The sequence below is a fragment of the Leptodactylus fuscus genome, chromosome 3, assembly GCF_031893055.1.
Source record: "Leptodactylus fuscus isolate aLepFus1 chromosome 3, aLepFus1.hap2, whole genome shotgun sequence".
Lineage (NCBI taxonomy): Eukaryota > Metazoa > Chordata > Amphibia > Anura > Leptodactylidae > Leptodactylus > Leptodactylus fuscus.
The window spans coordinates 175,038,519-175,065,334 of record NC_134267.1 but is presented as its reverse complement, the minus strand read 5'-3'; the positions used below and the strand labels follow the sequence as shown (position 1 = coordinate 175,065,334).

The 26,816-nt window shown below is 41.0% G+C and overlaps 1 protein-coding gene across 1 annotated transcript in view; it reads left to right on the top strand.

The window, feature by feature from the left end:
* The window catches only part of MED12L (mediator complex subunit 12L), a 300,557-nt gene that overhangs the window by 21,669 nt on the left and 252,072 nt on the right, over window positions 1–26,816 (top strand). Inside the window, exons 7-15 of the mRNA XM_075268816.1 lie at window positions 914–1,183; window positions 5,340–5,489; window positions 6,769–6,868; window positions 13,128–13,264; window positions 18,656–18,787; window positions 20,398–20,524; window positions 22,718–22,926; window positions 23,513–23,617; window positions 25,387–25,551. Of these exons, the coding sequence (XP_075124917.1) occupies window positions 914–1,183; window positions 5,340–5,489; window positions 6,769–6,868; window positions 13,128–13,264; window positions 18,656–18,787; window positions 20,398–20,524; window positions 22,718–22,926; window positions 23,513–23,617; window positions 25,387–25,551 (1,395 nt within the window). The remainder of the gene's footprint in view (window positions 1–913; window positions 1,184–5,339; window positions 5,490–6,768; window positions 6,869–13,127; window positions 13,265–18,655; window positions 18,788–20,397; window positions 20,525–22,717; window positions 22,927–23,512; window positions 23,618–25,386; window positions 25,552–26,816) is intronic.

Genomic DNA, 26,816 nt, shown 5'->3' with positions numbered 1-26,816 from the left:
CTATCAGATGACTCTTCTTTTGTTTAAAGAGAGATTTAACCATTTTCTATTTATCTCCTTACTGCAAAATATTGTACATAAAGGACTGCAATAAATTTTGGTAGTAGTAAGTGTGTTATTCATGTTTAATAATACAACTTAATAAATATTAAAGATTAACGTATACTCTGGGCTCGGAAGAGACCCCATAATATAATTTAACATTCAATTCTATCTGAATAAGTTTGGACTCAACCAAACTGGAGGATCGCTTCGTCTGAAAACAGAAATGAATCACCCATCCTTACTGCTAATAGTCTGATGCCTAAGGCTGGGTTCACACATAGTTTTTTGGACCGGATATTGACGTGGAATCCGCTTCAGAATCCGGCTCAAAAATCCACCTCCCATTGACTTCAATGGGAGCCGTTCACTTCCTTTTTCTGTGAGCGGTTTCTTCCCGCTCACGTAAAAAAGAAGCAAGCTGCCCTTTCTTGCGGCGGATTCCTCTGGGGCACCACACTCCCTTCCCGAGTAGGCCTGTTCATTTGGTCTTAATCCGGAGCGGAATGCACTGCACTGGCATCCAGTCTTGGCTAGCCGGTTTTTGGACCGGATTCTGAGGCGGCCTCCGCCACAAAATCCGATCGAAAAAACCCTGTGTGAACCGGGCCTTAGATTATCATGGTGCTTGTCCCCAGGACATGATGGTGCCTTAGTTATTATAAATAATATGTAATTTTCTTCTTACAATAAAGAGAGAATATATATGTTGCTTAGATGTAACCAAATATAACTTGAGGGTTTGACTGCCATCCAACAATGGTAAGAAGTAGTTGCTATCAGCCTCAATTATTCTGTTATATGTACATTAAAATAATCGTTGACCGTTAAGCAAATTTATAGTTTTTACTGTTTTTGCATGTTTTTTCAGCACTCTGAAGAATTTGTACAATCAGCGTACTTGTCAAGACGCCTTGCCTACTTCTGCTCCAGGCGCCTTTCTGCACTGCTAAGTGACTGCGCTAGTCCTCCCAATGCTCATACACCTATTGTAATGATGGGGCCAAACAACCCTTCTATATCTGCTACAAGTCCTAATACTACTGGACCAGTAGTCAACTCTGTCCATCTGCCCTGTGCTGATTTCCAGACATGTCCCCAACACCGCCCATTAGTATATGGTCTTAGCTGCATGCTACAGGTGGGTGAATCTTTCTAAATGTTGCATTGCTGTGTATATCAATGTCTTATTGGCCTATGCATAGAAGTATACCATTCGCATGCTTCTAACAATGTAGTGTCTCACTTTGTCACCACCAGATGTTACTGCTGTAAACTCCAAGAAAGTGACATAAAGAATCTTAGCTGTGTTTATTTTACATGATTTTAATAAAAAGTCTGTGAATATTTGAAGAACATACAGCTATATAAACATGTTCAAGTACAGACGTGACTTGAGCTGTCTATATATATCTAGCTTTCTGAGTATTCATAGGAAAACGTCTTTGTTTAAAAAAAAAAAATACAGAAGAGACCACAAAAGTATTTATCAAGGGGATATGTTCAAAAGATACAAAATTTGTCTGACTGTAAGGCCTGGTTCCCATCCGTGTTTGGTATTCCGCTTGGGGACCGAACGTATTAAAAAGCGGTGAGCAATGAAAGCATATGGACCCCATAGACTATAATGGGGTCTGTGTGTTTTCCACTTACTGTCTGCACGAGTCATGCGGAGAGAAAAGTACTTCCTGCAACGCTTTTCTCTCTGCATGATTTGTGTGGACACCGAACGGAAAAAGCACAGACCCCATTATAGTCTATGGGGTCCATGTGCTTTAATTGCTCACTGCTTTTTAATGTGTTCGGTATTCCGTTCGGGGGGGTTCCCAAGTAGGCTCCCAGAACGGAATACCGAACTCAGATTATGGAATTCATTTAGGTCTGGTTCACATCTAATAGTGGTTGTTCTGCATGTTGTGCATGGAATTATGAATACCTGGTTAACAGTCACAGGAGTTTCTGCAACAAATCTGTCACATGTGAACTTAACCTAAGTATGTGGCAAGTTTGGTTGTGCTATTCAAAGGTTGGAAGGCAACACTGCAGCATTGCTAAAGCTAATTTGGGAATATAGTCATGTTACCTAATGCACAGTGCATTGAAACAGTGGGGAAAAATCTAAATCAACTGAATAATTAGTCTGGGTTTATACTGTGCTTTTTTGTTGAAGAACTGAATGCAGTTTTTAATTGCAGTTCTGAGTAGCACATTGCTACAATGCCAGTAAACCAGAGATTTGCAGTTTAATGTCTATGAGGGTACTTTCACACATAGGAATCTACCGTGTATTTGGTACAGATTACGCCCCCAAATCTGTGACCGATTCTGGCCCGAATCTGCCTCCCATTGTTTTCCATGGGAAGCAGAAATCCCAGAAGGATGTGGATAAAACCAGCATCCTGCTTGATCGTGCTGTGGATTCCGTGGCTCGGGATTCCCTGCTGATTAGGCCCATTCGTCTGATCCTGAACAGAAGAGGAAAGACTTCCTGCTGCAATCTCATGGCAGAATATGGTGGCAAAAAAAGAGAAATATCTCTTCCTTTTCTGCCATGATACCTACAGATGAAACTGAATGCAATTCTGAAGAAAACAAAAAAAAATCACTAAACCCAGTCTAACCGATTGCAAGCATTATTGCATATGTACAGATGCAGGGGTGAACCTGCCTTTTTCACCGACCAAGGTGGATGACAGAAAGCACCCCCCCCCCCAGGAGGAGGGGGCAGAGCAAAGGGGGCGTGGCAGAGCGGCGTTAGCAGGCAGGGAGAGGACCTGCTTTCTGCCTGAGCGTGAGGGGCGGCCGCTGGAGCAGCGCTGCGTTCACAGGGCCTCCCCAATCCACTGCTCGGTGATGTTAAGCCAGTCCAGGACAGCTTGTCCTGGACTGGCTTAGGTAAGAAAAAATGCCGCCCTCCCCGGGGCCCTGGCATAGTGCCGCCTGAAGCGGTCGCTTCAGGTCGCCTCATGGGAGGTGCGGCGCTGTCAAATGTGACTGCAACTTATTTTGTAGCTCTCTGAAAGCTGCACATCCCAAATCACACAAGTCACAGTCAAGTCACACCCTTAGGAAGCTTTTTTTTTTTTTTTTGGACCTTGCCAAGCTTTTTTTTTTTTTGTAGCTTTTTTTTTTGTAAAAACAGCTTTAAAAAAAAGCCAGGCTGTTTTCCCCTCCTGTAAAGTGAATGGGCTGAAAAAACTGCGTTAGGTTTTTTTTTTTCTGTGCGTTTTTTGCAAAAAAAAAAGTGTTGCTTATTAGAGATGAGCGAACACTGTTCTATCGAACACATGTTCGATCGGATATCAGGGTGTTCGCCATGTTCGAATCGAATCGAACACCGCGTGGTAAAGTGCGCCAAAATTCGATTCCCCTCCCACCTTCCCTGGCGCCTTTTTTGCACCAATAACAGCGCAGGGGAGGTGGGACAGGAACTACGACACCGGGGGCATTGAAAAAAATTGGAAAAAGTCATTGGCTGCCGAAATCAGGTGACCTCCATTTTAGACGAATAGTGGATTTCAAATCCGGGTCATATGAGAATGTGAACTTTGTGACTATGAGACAGGGATAGCTGTACAGGCAGGGATAGCTAGGGATAACCTTTATTTAGGGGGGAATGTTATTAAAAATAACTTTTTGGGGCTCTATCGGGTGTGTAATTGTGATTTTTGTGAGATAAACTTTTTCCCATAGGGATGCATTGGCCAGCGCTGATTGGCCGAATTCCGTACTCTGGCCAATCAGTGCTGGCCAATGCATTCTATTAGCTTGATGAAGCAGAGTGTGCACAAGGGTTCAAGCGCACCCTCGGCTCTGATGTAGCAGAGCCGAGGCTGCACAAGGGTTCAAGCGCACCCTCGGCTCTGCTACATCAGAGCCGAGGGTGCGCTTGAACCCTTGTGCACACTCTGCTTCATCAAGCTAATAGAATGCATTGGCCAGCGCTGATTGCCCAATGCATTCTATTAGCCCGATGAAGTAGAGCTGAATGTGTGTGCTAAGCACACACATTCAGCACTGCTTCATCACGCCAATACAATGCATTTGCCAGTGCTGATTGGCCAGAGTACGGAATTCGGCCAATCAGCGCTGGCTCTGCTGGAGGAGGCGGAGTCTAAGATCGCTCCACACCAGTCTCCATTCAGGTCCGACCTTAGACTCCGCCTCCTCCAGCAGAGCCAGCGCTGATTGGCCGAATTCCGTACTCTGGCCAATCAGCACTGGCTAATGCATTGTATTGGCGTGATGAAGCAGTGCTGAATGTGTGTGCTTAGCACACACATTCAGCTCTACTTCATCGGGCTAATAGAATGCATTGGCCAGCGCTGATTGGCCAATCAGCACTGGCCAATGCATTTCTATGGGGAAAAGTTAGCTTGCGAAAATCGCAAACTGACAGGGATTTCCATTAAATAAAGTGACTTTTATGCCCCCAGACATGCTTCCCCTGCTGTCCCAGTGTCATTCCAGGGTGTTGGTATCATTTCCTGGGGTGTCATAGTGGACTTGGTGACCCTCCAGACACGAATTTGGGTTTCCCCCTTAACGAGTTTATGTTCCCCATAGACTATAATGGGGTTCGAAACCCATTCGAACACACGAACAGTGAGCGGCTGTTCGAATCGAATTTCGAACCTCGAACATTTTAGTGTTCGCTCATCTCTATTGCTTATTTCTGAAAAAAAAGTATGGAAAAAACGTGCAGTTTTCGCCTCCCATTCACTTCTATTGCTTTCTTCAGGCGGAAAATGCCTGAAGAAAGGTCATGTCGCTGCTTTTTCTCTGCTAGCAGAAAAAAAGCTAGCAGTCTACATAGACTAACATTGTATGGAGGAGGATTATGACGTGGATTCTGCTGTCAAAATCCTTCTCCGTGTCCCCGTGTGAACTAGCCCTAAAAGGATATGTATGATACAGTCAGTCCCTAGACTACTGGTTATATCCCTAGATTGTGCTGTAACTAATACTGCACTTGTTACTTGCCCCTAACAATCTTTTCTAGCCACTTATCTCTACACAGTGAGATTTGGGGTGACACCAGTCTCTGACCTTAAACCCACACACGACCAGAGCCGTAAACTGAGATATATTTATTCATCCAGCTCATAGTCCCTATTTTTGGAGATAGTTTAGTGGAAAATTGCTAGAGGCCATTGACCAGCAGAATGAGATAAACAGGAAGGTCTGGATCTTTTTTAGTTAATTTTATTTATTTTCCAATGAAGGTTAAGTTCTAGTATGTGAATTTTTATAAAGAATCCGCTTCAAAATAATCACTTTTACTTTGCTTTCTGCAGACTATCACTCTTTGCTGTCCAAGTGCCTTGGTGTGGAACTATTCCACAAATGAAAGTAAAAACACAAATCCAGGTTCTCCACTGGATCTTCTTCAGGTCGCCCCATCCAGCCTGCCTATGCCTGGTGGAAACTCACCATTTAATCAACAGGTATGAATCACTGGAACACATTGGTATCCCGGGGTTATCTAGTATAAATGTGACACACAACTAAACTGAATGTCTAGAGACTGCATAAGGTACATAGTTACATAGTAGATGAGGTTGGATGAAGACATCAGTTCATCAAGTCCAACCCTACAGTACCCTACAGTGTTGATCCAGAGGAAGGCAAAAAAACCCCATGAGGCTCATGCCAATTGCCCCATTTCAGGGGAAACAATTCCTTCCCGACTCCAATCTGGCAGTCAGTATAAAAATCCTGGATCAAGATTGAATGTGATATAGCCTGGTGCAACCAGGGTGCGTACAGTAGCTCTAACCGGTATTGTAAAATACAATTCTCCATGCAGATTGGGGCCACTGGATGTTATTAGGGGTATCAGAGTACAGGGGGCTGAATACTTTTGTACATCACACTTTTCAGATTTTTATTTGGTTAAAACTTTGAAAACCATGTATCATTTTCCTTCCACTTCACAATTATCTGCTACTTTGTGTTGGTCTGTCGCTTAACATCTCAATAAAATACATTTCAGTTTGTGGTTGTAAGTTGACAAAATGTGAAAGTTCAAAAGGTATGAATACTTCTGCAAGCCACTGTATGTTGGTTGAGCCCACTGGTTTTCATGGTTTTGGCCACCCTGATGGCAAATGTCAAGAGAAATAAGTTTGGGTATGGAGTTCGGCTGCGCAATCCTTTTGTTCTTAGGGAGATCTGCTGATCCCTCAATAGTCTGGCAGTGACTTTCTCCACCCCATCATACAATACACATACATTGATTGGGTCAGCCAAGTATGCATGTGTAAAGAGGAGTTGGATAAGATTGTTGTTTTTAGTCTTCCATCTTCCCCTTATTCAGTATGTGGGGATAGCTAGGCTGAGCGCCCCCAGGAGGTTGCTCAAACATCTTTAAATCTACATTTTAAACTGAGAGACCCCTCTATTAACTGTAAAATGGTGTATAAGAAGGACAATCCATTTAATATGTGGTTGTTGTTCTTAGAAAATTGTCTGTTCTACACCATTTTTAGATGGTCCAGCTGTTTCCTAAACAGCTTTTTGGGAGAATTTGAAGTATTCTTTCCAAGCCATATTACATGACAAGGATATAGTCAGAAGTTGGTGCAAGAACAGTGATTGGTCTGTCTGGTTTGTGGTTGGTAAAAGGTCTCAATTTTTAATAGTCCTACCCTTCTAGGATGTATGCGAGAATGTATTCCATGTTTAGTACTTATTGTGAATATTTTGTAAAATATAATTTTTCAGGTGCGAGCTAAAATTTATGAAGTTGAACAACAGATTAAACAAAGGGGTCAGGCTGTGGAAGTCCGGTGGTCCTTCGACAAGTGCCAAGAATCAGCTGCCGGTAAGAAGCTAAATGACATTATTGCCACCTTACTCTTCTCTGATCATCTGTAAAGCTGGTTTTACATGGTGTAGTTCTGTTTTATTTTTATTGCAGTTGTGTTGCATTTATCAACCAAAGCATCTTTAGACTAAGACCATACGTTGCGGGAAAGCTGCACTTTTTGTTGCAGATTTTACTGCAGTTTTTTGTGAGCCAAAACCAGGACTGGATTGAGCAGAAGGGAGAAGTAGAAGTACTTGCTATATATTTTTAATTTCTTTTGTAGCTAGTCTTTCTTTTGACTCAAAAAAAAAATCACAGCAAAATCTGCAACAATAATAGCTTCTTTTCCACACTGTGCCGCCTTAGCCTAGGGCCCTACATTGCGAACATGAAAAACAGTGCATTTTGCATTAACTGAAAAATAGATGGGATTCTGTCTAATCCCATCCACATATCGCAGAAAAAAATCTGCAGCAGAAATGCTGTGATTTCAAAAACTGTTGCATTTTTGTAAATCGGAGCATGTCAAGTAAACCTACGGAAAATACATTTCCTCCACAGTCTTTTCTGCAGTGCTTTTTGGCTGTGGCTTTCTACATGGGGCCTTAGCTACAAAACTTCAGTCATGAGCAGCACATGTTACTATACATTTCAGCTGTGTTTTTACTATGGCAGTAAGGCTATGGCTTCTCACATACTTTGTCTGTCAAGTAGAGTCACACTACAACCTAGTGGATCTTGTGACTGCCACTTCCGGGCTTAATTTGTGACTACAAAACATTCCACTAGGTCACATTTCATTAGTGAAGGAGTCACAGGGCGACACAATGATTGTAAGTTGTGCTACAGGGGTGACTGGCGAATTGCCATGTAGCCCTAGCCTAAATCGGAGGTTTTCAATCTCTTATAACATGTGCTTCTTTGTACTGCAAAAATAAAAATGTACATACTGTTTGGACTAGGGCTACATGGCGACTTTGGCTAAATCTCCTGTCTTGTGAACAAAGATTGACTTGTCACGATTCAACGCCTTCATTAAGTGAATAGTTAGTTTGGTCTTTTTGAGACTTGAAGGTGCAGTCGCAGCACTGACGAGGTCACAATGTGACTTTATTTTCTTACTTTAGTAAAGAAGTCATTGGTGATGTAGTGAACTTTGGGATGAGAGCAGTACAGTGATGGGAGTCATGGCCAAAGTCGCCGTGTGCCCCTGGCTTTAAGATGCTTTGACTGAAAAGATCAACACGACTACATAAAAAAAATTAAAAAGCAACAGAACTGTTACTTGTGAACCTTACGACTGATACCGCATGTTGTGGAAACACGGTGGTTGTTTTTGTTTTGTTTTTTCAGATTTTGCTGTGATTTTGTTTTTTGAGCTAAAGACTAGAATGGCTACAAAAGGAATGAAAAATATATAGGAACTTCTTATACTTCTCATTTTGGCTCAATCCACTCCTGGTTTTGGCTCAAAAAAACAGCAAAATCTGCAACAAAAAAGTTGCAATTTTGCAACATGAGACCTCAGCTAACAACATTTTAGCAGCACTTTATCAGTTATTTGTATATCCCAGGGACAAGCAGATGGAGGGGTTAATATTTATGGTAGTTTACAGGATTTGTTCAATGTTTAAGTACTAATTTTCTCAGTAGGGAAAATGAAACCTTACACTACAAAGCGCTAAACTTCCTCCTCCCAAGAGCCATATAAAGTTCATTAGGGTAACACCCTCTATTAGATAACCCCTATAATAACTTTTATTTCCTTCCAAATTAATAGTTCCACAATTCTATCTTTCCGATGAAAGAGTTCACACGGAACAACACAAATTGTTAATTTACAAAATGTGCAAATATTGCAAAATTAATAAGAATACCAACACGTTATACCTGTACACTATATAAAGTGAGGGAAAATTCTACAAAATAGGATTTCTGTGAATCCCTGAGAATTCTCTGAAAATCCCATTTTGTATTGAGGTACAGTAGTCAAGTTGAAAAATTGTTACAGTCTGTGCCACAGTGTCTACAATGTTAGCAGCAAATTCAGCATGGAAAAAGTAGATCAATGCAACATGATTTGGCACTTAACCAGATGAAGGTCAGTCTGAATCATTGAGCCTGAGAGATACTGAAGAAAAAAGTTTAACAGAAATTTTAATAGTTTTTTTTAAATTTTTTTCCCCTGTAGTTTTTTTTTTGCATACAAAGATATAGAACTAGTATGATTTAAAAGGGGGTTATGCAGTAGTAAAATGAAAAATCTTTTTTGTCCTCTGTGTTTAAGATGGAACCTGCAACTACTGTAGTGTTATTGAAAAACTTATTGACTGCTTTATTGTGAAGTTATGTGCTCCTTTCAGGAGCAATAACCTCCTGTCTGCTTCACAGCTGTACACGGTATTCCCTTTATGAACAGGAGGTTAAACTCGCAATGCAGGTCCACAGGAGTCTGAATAAGACTGAAATATACTTGTATTATAAATCGGATCCTCTTATTCATAGAGGAAACGCTGGGTATGTGTGTGCGGGAAGTTGGGATTTATTAAGACATTCCTTATATCAGTCTTAGGGCGGGTTCACATCTGCGCCCTGGTCTCCACTTTCAGGTGTCCGCCTTCTGCCGACAGGAGAGAGCCCGTGAGCACCTGTGAGCGTTTTGTGGTCTCCGCGGCAAAACTTTTTTTTTTTTTTTTTAACCCAACACAAAGTCCTACTTGTCCGACTTTGTGTCCGGTTAAAAAAAAACCTGTTTTGCCACGGAGACGAGAAGACGCTCACGGGCGGACACTTTGCAAACCCATTCAAATGAATGGTTTGAAAAGTGACTGCCGGTTTCCTTCTCCTGTCCAGTTTCTCGGGCAGAAGACGGAAACCTGAAAGCAGAGACCGAGCGCAGGTGTGAACCCGCCCTTAATCAATTCCCATCTGGCACGAGATGCACCAGAAGTATTAGGGTAAGTTCAGACAGGGTTTTTTGGTCAGGGTTTGAGGCCGTAATCTCCTCCAAAACCCTGACCAAAAAGACGGCTCCCATTGAAATCAATATATGAGGCTTATCATGGTACAGCAAGTTATCAGATTCAAGTTGAAGTGGGCTACAGCTCTATATCCAGAGGCTTGTGACATGTTGTCCCCAGATCGACAATACTTTCACTTCTCAATGTGTGAAATGCTGATTCATTTAATCTGTATCTCATTACTGTCTGCACGGGAACAGAAAAACCATGTGCACAGTAAATAGATTCAGATGAAATTCGTCAGTGTTTCACTTGCTGAGAAGTTATGTGTTTCCTTTTTTTTCATTGCCATAAGATGCAGCTATGTTTTTTTTTTCTCACAGGCCATTAGTTTGTGTGAATGGATCCATTGATCCCTTAGTCTCCCTCACATCATGCCTCACAAGCTTGCCTTCACAGAGGTTTATATACAGGGGCAGATTGGGGCCTATAAAATCATTTAAAAGTGCCCCATTTTATAGGTGGGCTCAGCGCAAGTTGGTGGGGTCAATACAAGTAGGCAGGGCCTACATAAATATCTAGCTCCTCCATGTAAGGCACACCTGTGTAAAGTAATTTTGCACAGGATTGCTTTACATGGAGGGAGAGTCAGCAGTCCTATGTAAGCTAGACTGAAACTGTAACTTTGTAAAACACAGGACTGCTGCCTCTAACTCCATGTAAACCAGACATTTCTACTAAACAGGGCTGCCTACTTTATATGTAAAGGTGTAAGTAAAGTTCAAGGCAGTGGGGTCAGGGTGGCCATTAAACTGTAGGTGCAGCAGCAGCAGCCGCCATCACACTGACAGTCCGCTGAACTCCTCAATCTAGAGGCCCTCAGGATTTGGACAAAATGAACTACAGCTCAGGTGTCCGCCGCTGCGGCCTGTTCTGTCGCATTCTATGCATCGGCCCTCAGAACGTATGTGTCCGCTGAGGCCGATCAGCAATCTCGGAGGTTTCTGAAAAAGCAAATGGTGACATGTGAGCGACGAGTGAGCCCCTCTACACAGTATAATGCCCCTTTGTGGTCTCTTCACACAATATAATACTCTATAGTGGCCCCTCCGCACACTATGATGCCCTACGGCAGCCCCTCCAAACCTAAAATTCTGGGGGGTTCATCACCGAAGAACCATTATTATACTCTGGGGTCTCTTCAGACCCCAGAGTATAATGATCGGAGGTCAAGGGGAGGTGATTAACCATAATAAACACTGCTACTCTCCTCCCCTAGCTTCGGTGCCCAGCTTCTGGCCTCTTCATATTAATCAATGATGCCAAAACTGGTGTAACATCACGTAGATAACGCTGGCGTCATTTCGTGTCATGACGCTGATGTGATCGCTGAGTCACAGGTGCCAGGCTGTATTCTGCAGCAATAGTCCGGGTAAAGACCGGGCCTTGAGGCAGGTAGCTTGCTGACATAATGGCCCATATCCCAGTTGGCCCACCGGGAATTGTTATAATGATGAGCCTTTTTTCATGGCTGTTATTTTTTTTTGTTAAAATGGTCCAACAAAAAATTAGTCATGTGAAATGGATTTTAATGTTGCCGTGTGAATGCTGTAAAAAATATGCCACATGGCCAACAATAACATTCCTGTGAATGTAGGCTTAGCCTATTAGTCAGACTTACAGATTCCTTATTGTTAAACTGTAGGATCTCCTTCCTAGAACATACAACAGTGACTCTGAAATAACCAAACAAATGACATAAAATAAATCCAACCTTATTTAGTCCCATGTAGAATTGCTGTGAAGCCTAAGCTATATTTATAGTGAGTATTCTCCTGTCATTTACAAATACAAAAAAACCAAGAAACTCTGGCACTCATTTGTAAATACTTAATCACTCCAGTTTTATTACTCCATCAAAGACATAGGAACGTTTACGGTCTCAATTTAGACCTTAATCAGTCATTATCAGATATATGGAGTAGCATATTGAAGGAGGTAGGAGAAATGCTATTGAGACAGAGACTGCTAACTTGAGATCAGAAAAGTTCTCATGTCCTTTTCGGATAAAACTGGAGTGATTAAGAGTGCATTCACACTGAGTAAACGCTAGCTTATTCTGAACGTAAAACACGTTCAGAATAAGCGGCGTCTAAAGCAGCTCCATTCATTTCTATGGGAGCGGGGATACGAGCGCTCCCCATAGAAATGAATGGGATGCTGCTTTCACTCCGAGCAGTCCCATTGAAGTGAATGGGGAGTGCCGGCGTATACGGCAAGCTCTGCTCATGCCGGAGCGTACACGCCGGCACTCCCCATTCACTTCAATGGGACTGCACGGAGTGAAAGAAGCAGCCCATTCATTTCTATGGGGAGCGCTCGTATCCCCGCTCCCATAGAAATGAATGGAGCTGCTTTAGACGCCGCTTATTCTGAACGTGTTTTACGTTCAGAATAAGCTAGCGTTTACTCAGTGTGAATGCACCCTAAGGCTGGGTTCACATTACCATTGGATATCTGTTATGATAGTGTCTGTTACCCCCCCCTTCAAAAACAAAACAAAACGGGCAATTATAACAGACATTAACGGGCACTAATTGATGTCCATTAGCCATAGACATTAATGGTAAAAAATAAAGGACGCTTGATGTCCATCATGAAACTGTTATTGTGCACAGACACAAAAGTCCTGCACACCGGTTTTTTGTGTCCACGAAAAATAATGGACATGTGACAGATTTGGTTGAAACGATCATTAATAGACACCTATTAAAATCAACGGATTAGTGACCGTTCTGATAAAATCTTGTAACGGACACTATTGACGGTCACCAATGGTAGTGTGAACTATCCCTATCCATTTACAGATAAGTGCCAGGGTTTCTTATGTTTTGGATGATACGGATGTGAGATCCTCTCTGAGCACCTTTTTCTGATTAACACCCCAAGTGATGTATCATTAATACCTATTTACAGATACAAAAGCCATGGTCATGTTTCCTATCCGTCTGTGAGCTTTGGTAACAGTTGTCACTTTGTACAAAGTCATACAGAAAAAGACTATCAGTCCCTATATGTGGGTGAGAGAAAGTGGGTCAGATTTTAGAAGTTGTAGGAGTTTTATGTTTTTACAAGAAATGACTGACTCAGATCATAAGAACAATATATCCTGAGATCAGCATCTCCTTCTCCTCCCAATACTGCCCTCCAACAGGGTACCGTAGAAGCCCTCACAGATCTCCTTTATCTTCTATTGTGCTGTCTTATTGTATCTTTATTTAATATTGTTTTATATATTCTTGATTCTTTTTCAGGTGTTACTATCAGCAGAGTTTTGCACACATTGGAAGTCTTAGATCGACATTGTTTTGACAGACTGGATTCCAGTAACTCTTTGGATACTTTGTACTATAAGATATTTTGCACAAATCAAAATAAGGACAGCCAGGAGGTAATATGACATCTTGCAATGAAATCTTCTATAAACTAACTGAAGTTATGCCAAACCTTCCTAGATAAATAATGAAGCTAGAATACACTATGCAGATTTCATTATGTCTCTTCTGCCCCATACTATTTCATGAACATAAGACTCGAGGGCATTTTCCTCATGCCAACTCCACATGCTAGGACATAACTTTTAGTAATACTAATATGTGTGTAGTCAAATAAACACATGAGTGCATGAAAGCATGAGTACATAGAAGCAGAAGGTAACCAACAGGAGCGCAACCAGCTATAGACCATTCAATCTGCAAGAGAGGGGTCTAACACATGGCGCCCAGGATGCCTATATAAAAGGGTCAGGGAAAAATCCTATAAAATCAATTAAAACATACTTGGCTGTGTCAGAAATAGCACAGCCTCATGGTTTATTCAGTGGCTGGTATGATTCCTATTAAAGTGTATGGGAGAGATCTGCATTACCATTCTGGGCCACCGCACATGATACCCAGCTTCATTTCGAGGTTTGCTGCAGCCCCTTCATTCAGCTGAATGGTGAGGCCCGATTGACATGTGTGTTCGATATTCTGTTCTGGGAATCCACTTGGGGACCCCCCGAATGCAAACCTATACGCATGGAAAAGCTGTTACCTAGGAAACTCACACTAGAGTGCAAGCAGCACTTTTCTCTCTGCATGTTTCATGCAGGAACCGAACGGAAACCACATGGACCCCATTATAGTCTATGGGGTCCGCGTGTTTTCCCAGGTAAACACTTTTCTAACAATATAGGTTTTCGTTCAGGGGGTCCCCAAGTGAACGGAATACCGAACGCAGATGTGAACGAGGCCTGAGCGTGTTTGGAGTCAGTATAAAAGTCTCAGAAAACCCCTTTAGTTTTGCAATGTTCAGAAGCTGATGTTTTTCAGCAGCATAGAGCTGTAACTGATGGTAAAGCTCCGGCAGTGTCCTACGTCCTGTCTCCCAGGCATCTATCCAGCAGAAAGTCTCTGTTGCAAAGATTACAAAGGAAGCGGCACGCTGAGGATTGCTGCTGTATGATGATTGATGCCTAGGAGAGGCAACACCAAGCTCTGTATACTATTGGAGCTGTAAGTCTGTTACAGAAGTATACACCATTGGGTGTCTGGTGTCTAGAGCTCAGAATAAAGGAGGATGCTTCTAATCAAATAAGGTATTGCCCAGGATGTAGTGAAGAATTTAGGAAGCATGTTAAAGTAAAATACAAATTATATTCATCTGGATAACCCCTTCTACTACTACAATAGTGAGGGCTATACCAGGTATGTATTAACCCCTTAAGAACATGGCAAAAAAAAGCACCATATGGGCACAGCCCCTTTTTTTTTCTTCTAAAACTGACGTGACATTTTATGTGGCAATAACTTTGAGATGCTTTAACTTCCAGAAGTTATTTTGAGAATATTTTTTCATGACCTATATTAATCTTTTATGCAAATTAAAGTAGCTGGTGCACTGGGGGTTGGTCTCTAACTCCCTGGAACACTGTTCTTCCCATTCAGCATTCAGACCCCTTCCATCTCCTGCCTGCACATCCCTGTGTAGTGAGAGTAGATTCTTCCACTGCTGTGACATCTCTCATCCGATTTGAGCAGAAAGAGCAGTGCACCAGGGAGCTGAAGACCCGCCCCCAGTGCACCAACTGATTCATTTGCAAAAGATTTCAAAGTTGTTTTTCTCCAGAGTTACAAAAGTGACGTATATAACAAAGGTATGTTGTTTCTCACTGTAATGTGCAGTGTTAGCAGTTGAATACTTTAGTTTGCTTTTTAGTCTTTCTTTTTTTTTTTTTTTTTTTTTTTGTAATCCTTGTAAACCCTTTAAAGCTTACAGTGAGCACTGCAGAATATGAATCTTTATGTACAATATTACGCTCATATGTTGTAAATTGGGATTTCTATTTTGCTTCTTCCTGCTGTGTACAATACTTCTGAAATCATGTGTCCATGGGGAACTACTTTGTCACATCCGTATTGTTCTCTGGTCTCAGTAATGTGAAGCCAGGAAATGAAAATGGTTTAGTAGAACACATACAGTATATATGAGAGAATTAGATAATTGCTAGAATATTAGTTTGATGAACAACTAATATGAAACACTGAATCGGGGAAATTTATCAAGCCCTCCACTCCAGAATTCAGTAAAACAGTTACAGAATAGAGATTTGTTCATTTACACTACTCACTCTACTTATGAAAAGTGTATGTGTGTGATGGACGATGGGTAGTGGTTCAAAGTCACACAAATTGCTTCAATTTCACTCTAGTAAAAAGTGTCTTAACATCTTAGAACTGACTTATAGATTCACCAAATTATCAAATATCATATCACAAAACACAGACACCAGCAAAACTGACTTTTAGGCTAAGGCCTCACGGGCCGTAATCGCAGCACTAAAGCACTGCGGAAAGAACTGCGGCGTGAACGCACTGTGGTTCTTTCTGCAGAGCTTTCAACAGAAAGTTCGCTGAGTTTTCCGCCGCGGACTTTCTGTTACAATTATATCTATGGGAAAGCCGCCGGCGTTTCTATAGATATAATCGACATGCTGCGATTTGCAAAGCTTTGCAACGGCTTTGCAAATCGCAGCGTGTCCGCACTGCATTTTTTTCCGCAAAGCGGGCATGGGATTTACATGAATCCCATCCCCTTTGCTTGCACTGTAAAACGCCACAATTTTTCCTGCAGCATCTCCGCTGTGGGCAAATCGCGGCGTTTACGTCCTGTGGGGCCCAGGCCTAAAGGCGTTTTCCAGGTAAAAAATGGACTCAAATTTTATTTAATTTTTTAAGATCAGCTAGGGGCAGTGAAAAAAAAAATTTCATGCTTACCAGTGCTTTAGTCCCTTCCAGCGCGGTCCAGTTCTCCCGGTCCATTGGCTTCTGGCAGAAGTCCACACTGTCCAGACTTGACATCTTGCATCCCCCCATATCGTTGTGTCTTGACTTTGTCATTCTCCAATTCATTTGCATCTCTGAGAAGCATAGGTTCATCCTTAATATATGGAAAATTCCTTGGTTCTTCAGTTTTCCATTAAAAGACTGCTCTGTAATAAGCAATGTGCACCGTCGTTGCAACTATTTTGTGGGAAAACTATTCCCACCAGCTGATGACAGCAGATGTGCTATAGCTTTGCTTCTGTTGTCATGAAATAAGTGACCCCTTTATTTCCTGGAGCCCATTGTGTGGAAATGTGACATAGATTAGTACCATGTAAACTGGTTGATGTGGAAACAGCCAGTATTTTTGTGAACGATTTTTAAATCATGTTTAGAGATGTGTCCTCCCTTACCTTTCCCCTTAACTTGGAGATCTCATGGTCTTGGAGATGGGCACATATTATACTGCTAGAAAGCTGACAGTGTGCTGTATTCAGAGCAATGTCACTTTGCCAGTAGGTGCCCTAGTGCTGGAGCTATCTGTATCGATCCTCACAGCCCAGCAATGACTAGGTTGTAAGGCCCGTCCTTCTGAGGGTGAGTTCACACGGAGTAAAGTGCCGCGTGATGTGGCACATATATGCCGCATGAGATTTTGTGGGCTGTATACGCTCCCATTGATTTCAATGGGAGCCGGGATCGTATACGCGGCGCTATTTTGCGCCGCGTATACGATCCCAGCTCCCATTGAAATCAATGGGAGCGTATACGGCCTGCAAAATCTCACAAGGCGTATACGTGCCACATCACGCGGCACTTTACCCCGTGTGAACTCACCCTGACAGTGGAGGGATATCAGTGCTGAACCTAAGGGCACATACTAGCAAAGATTTCATGCTCAGAATTCAACACATTTTGCGATATTTCATTCTGCTCATCTATGAGGACATGAAACGTCTTCCTTAACCCCATTTAGCTACTTTTGTTGTCTAACTTCATAGTCTTCCTTTAGGAAAAAAAAGTCATGTAAGACTGTTAATATTTGGGCTCATCTTTCTGTCGTGTAGGTAGAAACAAAGGGTTCCCCTTTTATGAACATCATTTTCTTACATGTAGCTACAGTACACTGCTGTCTTTTAATCCTATCATAGTAAAGACATTTTTTTTAGGCAGCAGACAACAAGATTCTGGTAAAAATGGGACTCTCCCTTTAGAAGACTGAAACGTAGGAGCAATATGGTCGCCAGTGTGCAGCAGTCTTCACTTTCTCTTGCACACGACCTGCTTTTACCAGCTAGTTATGAGTCACCGCAATGACTGAATTTCACATATTACAGAAGAGTGAAATGTCAGACACAGGGAATTTCCTCCACCCATTGTAATCGTCATTTGGTGAGGAAATAATGAGATTCCAAACACACAGAAAATAACATAATGACACCAGATTTTTTTCAATAATTTCATTTTGCATCTGAAAATATTTACACATAAGCCATGACAAAAATCTTTTCTTCTGCCGGAGATTTATTCACTATAAGCTGAATTATCACATGACAAAGCCTAAAGGACCCCAGTGCCTTGTAATATGGTTCATTGGGCTCTGTCATGGTGTCTGTAATTTTACAAGGGCTCCTTCCTGCACTGTTATTTCCAGAAAATATTACAGATTGTGACAGAGGTCCCGACTAGAATCTCCAACTCAGATGTGACCAGAATGTAACCCCATTAGATAACAAGTCAGTCTGGTGTTATCGTGAGACTCTGGCTTCTGCACTCCCTCTTTAGTAAATGGTCAGCCAATACAACAATACCGCCAGAGGTAATGAGCAATACACATCTACAGTGTGCAGGGAAACGCCACCAACTAGTAACACCCAGTTGTACATTTATACACTTCTAGGAAGAATAGCAATGGAACAATACAACTCAAGAGTTCTAAAAATATGCTTCAGATGTGATTCTAATCATTTACTAAAACAAACCTATCAGGGGAGGTGACCTGTAATTCCCACTTTAGGGTACAGCCTCACCTTGCATTGATGGGAAAATGCAGCCGTATATACCGCTACGTGGAGCCCTCGGACCGCAGCAAAAAAAGTGATGAGTGAAAACTGCGAACCGATTAGACTTTAATAGGGTTTGCCAGTTTCTGCCTGAAAAAGGCAGAAAAATTCAGAGAGCGAAGTCTCCTCATTTTTTGGGTGGATTCGGGGACTGAAAACTCAAAAAAAGAGATTGGGCATAGGTATGAAACTAGGCTGACTTTAATAGGTTATATTATACAATCAAGTGGCCATTCCTCTAGAGTCTAGACAAAGGTAGTAGTACTTTGTACCTGTTACTCACTTCTCTCTCATCCTCTATTTGTTTTCTCTTCAATTGATGTGCATTTATTTTCAGCAACTGTAATGATATATACAGTATATGGTGGTCCTGTTTGCATATACTGTAGTATGCTTTTTTTTCCCATTAAAAAGGTGCCTCCTAGTGATGAAGCGGTGGTCACTTTACTTTGCGAGTGGGCTGTTAGCTGCAAGCGGTCTGGTAAACACAGAGCCATGGTTGTGGCTAAGCTTCTCGAAAAGAGGCAGCTGGAAATAGAAGCGGAGGTAAATAGTTTCCTGGCATCATAAGGATGCAAAACAGTGTTTTGTTTCTCTCTGGTCTGCTTTGTTCAAAAATGCCTTTTCCCAGGTTTCCCACTACTCGCCATGTTTTGCTTTTGAGACACCAATCTTAATAAATCTGCTCCATTGGGTTTAAGGACTGGGCCCCACATTGCGAAAGCACAGCGTTTCCCATCCACACATTGCAGAAAAAAATCCGCAGCAGAAAGGCTGATATTTCAAAAACACTTGTGGAAATGCAATGTATTTTTTTCTGCAGTGTATTTTGGTTGGGGCTCACTACAGGCTCACTACATGGGGCCCTAGCCTAAGTCTGAAGCCCCACATTGAGAAAACGTAGCTTTTTTTGCTTCAGATTTTGCCGCAATTTTTTGAGCTATTACCAAGTGTGGATTGAGCAGAAAGGAGTAGTATAAGTACTTCCTATATATTTCCCATTCTTTTTCTAGTCATTCTTGGTTCAGAATGAGTGCGTAAAAACCAGCTCCCATTGATTTCTATGTGCGTATCACATTGAAAGCAATAGGGAAAAAAGCCTCCCATTGATTACAATGGGGAGCGCACGTGTGCCGGAACCTATTCATGTTAATGGGAGCTGGTTTTTACGCGCTCATTCTGAACGACTTTTTACGTTCCGAATGAGCGGAGCGTAACTCCATGTGAAGGCTCCCTTTGTGTGGCATTATTCTTATATTCGACTGTGCCGATCCCAGATGTCTTTATATAAATAGTTGTGTAACACAGGAAGCTACAGAGAGGTTTTCTTGGGGTCACATTGGGACAAAAAATTAAGGCACTAATCTTTTCTTTTTTGTTATCTGATTTTCTGGTTAGTTTCTAAGTAATCCTTATCATTACCTGCAGTGTTATAATGGAAATACTGTTATGATCTAGAGTGTCTTAACCACAGAAACTTGTTTTATATGCATGCTTCTTGGTATTATATACACTACATAGTCATAAATATGTGGGCTGCCTTCTAACTAACAACCAAGCAAACCGTTAGGCAATCTCCATAGATAAAAATGACATCTTACCCAAATAGCTACGAGGTCTTGCAGCCAGACTTTGGTTTTCTTTGCTTGGTTTCCGTTATGACAATACCGTTATTACTGTTGGCTATATATTGTTTCTTTCTTTGTGTTCTATCCATGTTGTTGGATAAAATATTGGCTTATGGACAGACTGTCCAACAGTGCAGTTTTTGTACAAAAAGAAGGCATTGACCAATAACACCACTGTATATTCAATTCACCACCTAGTAGCTGCCTGTTGCAAATTCATAAAATAAAACAAAAAAAAACCAACAACCCAGATTTGTCAAAGAAATGGACACAAATGGTTACCCAGCGCATACCGTAATCTGTCTATTTTGACAGGTCTGACAATAGGTATCCATTGTCCATTTTTTTGGGGGGGATTTTATTAAATCTAAATAATAAGTTGTAAAAAAAATCACCAAAAACTCTTTAAAATAAATTTAATATAAATATGTGATTTAAACAATGGTTCATTTCCTCACAATACTTTCCCTTTAAAAATTGTGTTATTCTCATTAAAGAAGTTCCTAATTATTTTGTGACTTCCCACAGCGATGCAGTGAGTCTGAGGTCTTAGATGAGAAGGAATCGATCTCTTCTACTTCTCTTCCTGGATCCAGCTTGCCCATCTTTCAGAATATCTTACTTCGATTTTTGGATTCTCAAGCTCCATCTCTCAGTGAGTCCTTTTTTTTTTCTATATTATTTTGTTATATAAAATGTTTACCGTATTTTTCGGACTATAAGACGCACTTTTTTTCCCCCAAATTTGGGGGGAAAAGAAGGGTGCGTCTTATAGGCCGAATGTGGCGCCTGGCATCCGCTGTAATAGAGAGGCGGAAGCTGGCAAGTGATAGACGCCATTACAGGTGCCGGGGCCTGAGACATCGCTGCGCTCCTCTGCCCTGCAAGAATAAAAGGTGATCTAAGCAATAGATATTCCCCAAAATGGTATAACTAAAAAGTACTTCTGGCCCCACAAAAAAAAAACACTCTATGCATCCCCGTACAGCTGCAGGGTCACCTGTCAATGTGGCCTTGCAGCTGTTGCAAAACTACAACTCCCATACATTAAATATTTTACCAGTTTTTGCTTCAAATTTTTTTTTCCCTATTTTCCTCCTCTAAAACCTAGGTGCGTCTTATAGTCCGAAAAATACGGTAATTAAAATAATAGTTCACAAACAATATATTCGTGATATATGTGATTTAAGATGTTAAAACTGAAAAGACATTTAATATACATATTTTGTGTCACCATTACCGTAATGGTGATGGGATAACTGGTACGATGGAAAATGATATACAGTAAATGAAATGAAATGCTAAACTATAGATTTACTCTTTTAAAGGAACAAATCACCATTTGTAACTTATTAAAGCAAGATACTATATTACTATTTTTCTATTTTTTGTTTTTACTTTCTGATTTTTGTATTTTTTTTCCATTTTTTTTTTTTTTTGTACATGATTATGGGGACTGTCATCTTGCCTGAGCTTTTGCCCTTCGCTATTAACAGCATTTAGTGATATGCTTTAGCGGCAATTTCTTGTCCAAGCAATAGTCTGGAGTTGACTCACTGATGCTAGGTTCACATTAGTGTTCAGGTTTCCGTTATTCGGGTCCGCTTGGGGAAACCGGGGTCCGTCCTGTTTCTGCCCGAAATCGGCAGAGAGAAAGGTCCTGCAGAGTGGGGAACGGAGTCCCAGAGTGTAATAAATTACTGCAATGCATGTCGTAGCTGTGATTTTAGTTTGTCCAGGACAATTCCCAAATTGTTCAGGTTTGTTAAAAACTGAACAATGTGGAACATTGGGGACAAATCCAATTTTTTTTTTTCTTTTTTTGAATGTAGATTGTGAGCCCCATATAGAGATCACAATGTACATTTCTTTTTTTTTTCCTATCAGTTTGTCTTTTGTAGAATGGGGAGAACATACAAACTCCTTGCAGATGTTGTTCCTGGTGACATTTGAACCCAGGACTCCAGCACTGCAAGGCTGCAGTGCTAACCACAGAGCCACCGTTTTTCCCCAGGACAAATCCAATTTGTTACAAACCCATTAGACCATCTGTTACTATAAAATGAACAAAAGTCTGAGGAGATGTCAGAAGATCTTTAAATAAGCTAGAGAGCTGTGTCTTGTCTTCTGTCCAGCTGGAACCAATCACTCAGTCTGACCCTTGCAGTGTGCATAAGAATTGGAAACTCACAGACTATATGAAATCTCTGGTTTAAAGATCGTATCTAAATTCATAACAGTGGTGAGAATGAAAATTGCAGAATTTAGGATTTTTTTAAATCTAGATTTAATCAAAAATGAAAAAATAGAAAAATAAAAATAGCCAATTTCAGCTGAAGCCCCATGTGGCGGCAAAACCTGTGGCGTTTTACGGTTGCTGCAAAGTGAATCCCATTCACACATTGCAGAAAAATACACAGTGCAAATGCTGAGTCTTAGGGGGCCCATAAGCACTGGCAACAGTATTGAGATTGCAGCTTCCATCTGGCCCATAAGCCAAGGAGACTCACAGATACCCTAACCACACTAAGGTGGATTAAACTCCTTAGCATGTGTAACCTTCACTATCAAGATTAATTAATGATATGTAATATAAAAAATTGAGTCTTCAGTAGTTGATACCTTTTTTTTTAATGGCTAACTAAAATGATGACAGATTTCAAACTTTCGAGGCTCTAGGCCATTTCCTCAGGCATAGTTTTTTTAGTTAGCCATTAAAAAAAGTATCAACTACTGAAGACTCTCAATTTTTTATATTTCATAGCCACTGGCTACACGGTACAAAGATATTTTTCCTTATACTTAATGATATGTGCCATACTACATTATAAAACCTCTTTTTCCATAGATGACCCAAATGATGAACAGGAGAAACAAGAGTTTATAAACTTGGTTTTACTTTTTTGTGAGTTCATCCGCCATGATATTTTTTCTCATGATGCCTATATGTGTACTCTAATATCACGAGGGGATTTGTCTGCAAGCAACCGATCCCATTCACCAAATTTGGAGCATTTAGATGACCATTACACTAAAGATCTCGGTGTCAAGCTAGAGGTAAGTGTCCTTCATTGCTCACTAGTAGCAGGCCGCTCAGAACAAGAACAGATTGATTATTATAGTCTGCATGTTCATCCCATAAGATGGCCACTTGTTCACCTGACGCTCAATTTAGTCAATCCTACATGGTTTTTCCCATTAATGTGAAGAGTTGGGACACTCCCATATACAATAATGTACAAAAATTTTCGGCAGATGTAGAAAAATGCTGCAAAGTAAGAATAGAAGAGTTAATAGTTTTTCTGTAAACGAAGGAAAGCAAAATCTCATCAATATTTGGTTTGACCACGCTCTACTTCATAACGGCATCAATTCTCCTAGGTACATTTGCACACAGATTTTGAAGGAACTTGGCAGGAGGTTGTTCCAAACATCTAGCAAAAATGCTGGTATGATGTGACTGTATTCAGGGTACACAACATGATATATGCAACATAGTAGTTATCATGAATACTAAGTTTTCCTTTAGATACTGATTATGGAAAATGGAAATGGCTTTTCTTCTTACAATGTAACATGGTTTACCTAACAGTTATATACTAATGGTTGGTTATATAACTATATATCCTGATATTCTCCCTAGGAACAGGGCTTGGGAGACCAAATGGAGAGTGACTCAGGAACAGCCCACCTCTTTGATGACATTGAGAAAAATTATTTCAAAACAGACTTTGGCTCAGAATTTCCAGTACGTTTATCTGTAAGATCACAAATGTCAAATTAATCTAAGTGAACAGCATTGTATATATATTGTGCTATATGACTAAATGACCATGTATATTTACTGTATATGACTTGAGTTTATTGCCTGTCAATTTCTCATGATTACTCAGATAACAATATTTTGGTTTCATAAATACATTTTTCCTTTCTAGTAAATTCACTCCAGAGGGTTCATGGTTAATAAGTTATATACAGTAAGAGACATGTTATATGATGTAGAGCCTTTATCCTAGCCACACACATAGATCTGTCAGCCAAATGATCATTCCTTGCACAGCTGGCTTAGGTAGGGATCACACTACCATTCGTGTCCGCACAGAAGATGTCCATTTAAAAAAATGGAAAAGCTATCATGGACAGTAACTGATGGCTATCCTGCATGTAGGATTTTTTTGTCCACTTGAAAAAACAGACATGGTTGTAAACGGACACTTAAGGACAACAGATAAAATTCCATTGAAATGAATGTCAATTTTAATGGACGCAGTTAATGTCAGTTGTTAAAATCTTGAACGGACAGTAGCTACGGACACTGCTGAGCAGACACCAACGGTAGTGTGAATGCCTCCTTACTTTTAAGCTGATTGCACACAACCATGTGGTATCTGGCTGTTGTGAATAAACACACAATGTCAACGATGTGCTGCCTGTGAACCGGCCATTCTTCCACGGTCCCTTTCCTTCAATGAATAGGAGCCACGGAAACAGGGCCGCAAAATCGGACAGGAATAGGACCCGTTACATATTTTGTGGCCTGGACTGTTGGCCCACATGTGAACGTGCTATTCACGGTCATAGGTACAGGCCCATAGAAATGAATTGGTCTTTGTGCTATCTTGAAAAAACCTGGATAGCATACTGTCCATTCATATGGTCGTGTGCAAGGAGGTTTACTCCTACCTACTCTTAGTCACCACCATACACCTGCACACCCTTAATGGTAGAGGGGAGGAAGCTGACTCCAGACACCTCTGACAGTGGCTTACCCTTCTTGAAGACAAAACAATCAGGGAGTTGCAATCAAACTTACAGATTTTTATTGTTTCAGATAGCGTGAAAAAAAGCTAGCAGAATCCATTTAAATCAATGGGAGGCTTTTTTTTCAGCATGGGAAATTCAGTGCCAAATAAAGCGCCATTTTCCTCCAATTAAATGGATCTTAAAGGTTCAGCCAACAATGATTTAATTTGTATAGCCAGCTGTTCTCCAGCAAAGGCAAACATTTAATTCACTGCACTAGCCCTAAATCTATATACCCCCGCCATAACAAATTGACACCCGACACCTGTCTTACCAGCCAGCCCTAACTATGCCACAGATATGAGGTTGTTATTATTATTATTATTATTATTATTATTATTATTATTATTTTATTTATATAGCACCATTAATTCCATGGTGGTTTACATACAGTACACAAAATATACAGGTAGATATAATACTAACAATGACCGACTGGCACAGTGGGGTAAAGGGCACTGCCCGTGAGAGCTTACAATCTATAAGGTTAGATATTGTCATAAACATTTTGATCTTGTGAGCTGGCCGCTGTGAACTACAGTTGATATGTATATACTGTATAGTATATGGTATAGATATACAGAATTAATAGAAACAAACAAAAGTTATAAAAATGTAATAACACTAGTAAGCATTAGTTTTAACTGTAGTCTTGTGATGCTCTTCGGCATGTCTTCTTAACCAGTTTATAACTTGTCTACATGTAAATTCTAGATATTTTCACCCGTGTCTGGAGACTGCCATAACTACGACTCTCCATCACTTCAGAGACGAGTTTCTGCTTCCAGTGAAAAATCAGTAAAACGAGAAATAATTTTCCCTTCCACTTACGAGCTTCTACGCCATTTGCAGTATGCCACTCACTTTCCCATTCCTCTGGTAAGTGCTCTCATGTGTTTTCAGTGGGAGGACGTTTGACTGTAAAAGATATTTTCTATTACAAATCCTCCATCTTCCTACACAGGCAATTCATTCTAATGCCTTGTGAATGTAAACCAAAGTGTTTGTCATGAAATGTCACAAGTCCCAGCTCCCCTTCTCCACTCTCACATAAGCTCATTGCTCGGTGATGCGACAACTGTGCTCTGTCTCTACTTCCCTCTTGTCTTATTTTTGACTCATTTTTAAACTGTTTTTGGCTTATAAAATGCAGAACTGTAGGTATTATTGATTCATATCCTCATCTCCGTCTGGGTAAACTTCATGAACAGTCGCCTATGTAACAGTCTGTGAAAGGATTTCAGGGTTTCAAAAATATGTAAGTTAGGTTACGTTATTAATTTATTGGGCATACAAAGCATCAAGAAATTTACTTTTATTAAATTTTAACTGAAATTTAGCATTGGTTTTTCTGTCCATTTTGAATATTTCTGAGGCTTAGGGGGGCTCTCAGGTGCCGAAACATCTTATGGGTAAAATCAAGGTGGTGGCTTTCTTCAATTAAGTACTTTTAGCTAAGGCCGCACATAGCCGGCCTCAGCACAAAAGCACTACAGGAAAAACGTGGTGGCAATCCAGCGTTTCCGAAGGTATAATTTATAGAGATGAGCGAACAGTAAAATGTTCGAGATGTGATATTCGTCTCGAGTAGCCCCTCGATATTCGAATCGAATATTGAACCCTATTATAGTCTATGGGGGGAAAATGCTCGTTCCAGGGGTAGGCAACGTTCGATCAAATTATACTTACCAAGTCCACGAGTGAGGGTCGGGCTGGATCCTCCGAGAAGTCTTCTCCGTGCAGCGTCCCCGCGGCGTCTTCTGGCTCTGAAATCACTCTGCCAGGCATCGGGCCTGGGCAGAGCCGACTGCGCATGCCCGCACTACAAGCGGACATGCGCAGTCGGCTCTGCCCAGGCCCGATGCCTGGCAGTGAGAATTCAGAGCCGGAAGACGCAGCGGGGAAGCTGCACGGAGAAGACTTTTAAAGGTAGGAGAAGAACCAGCGTTGATTGGCCGACTGTATAGCATTCGGCCAATCAATGCTGGTTCTGCATCGAACTTTTCCATTCGAATAGCGAGTGGTACTCGATTGAGTACGAGTATTTCGAATACCATAGTATTCGATCGAGTACCTACTCGATCGAATACTACTCGCTCTTCTCTAATAATTTATATGCTCCTACTTTGCAGGTACTGTAAAAT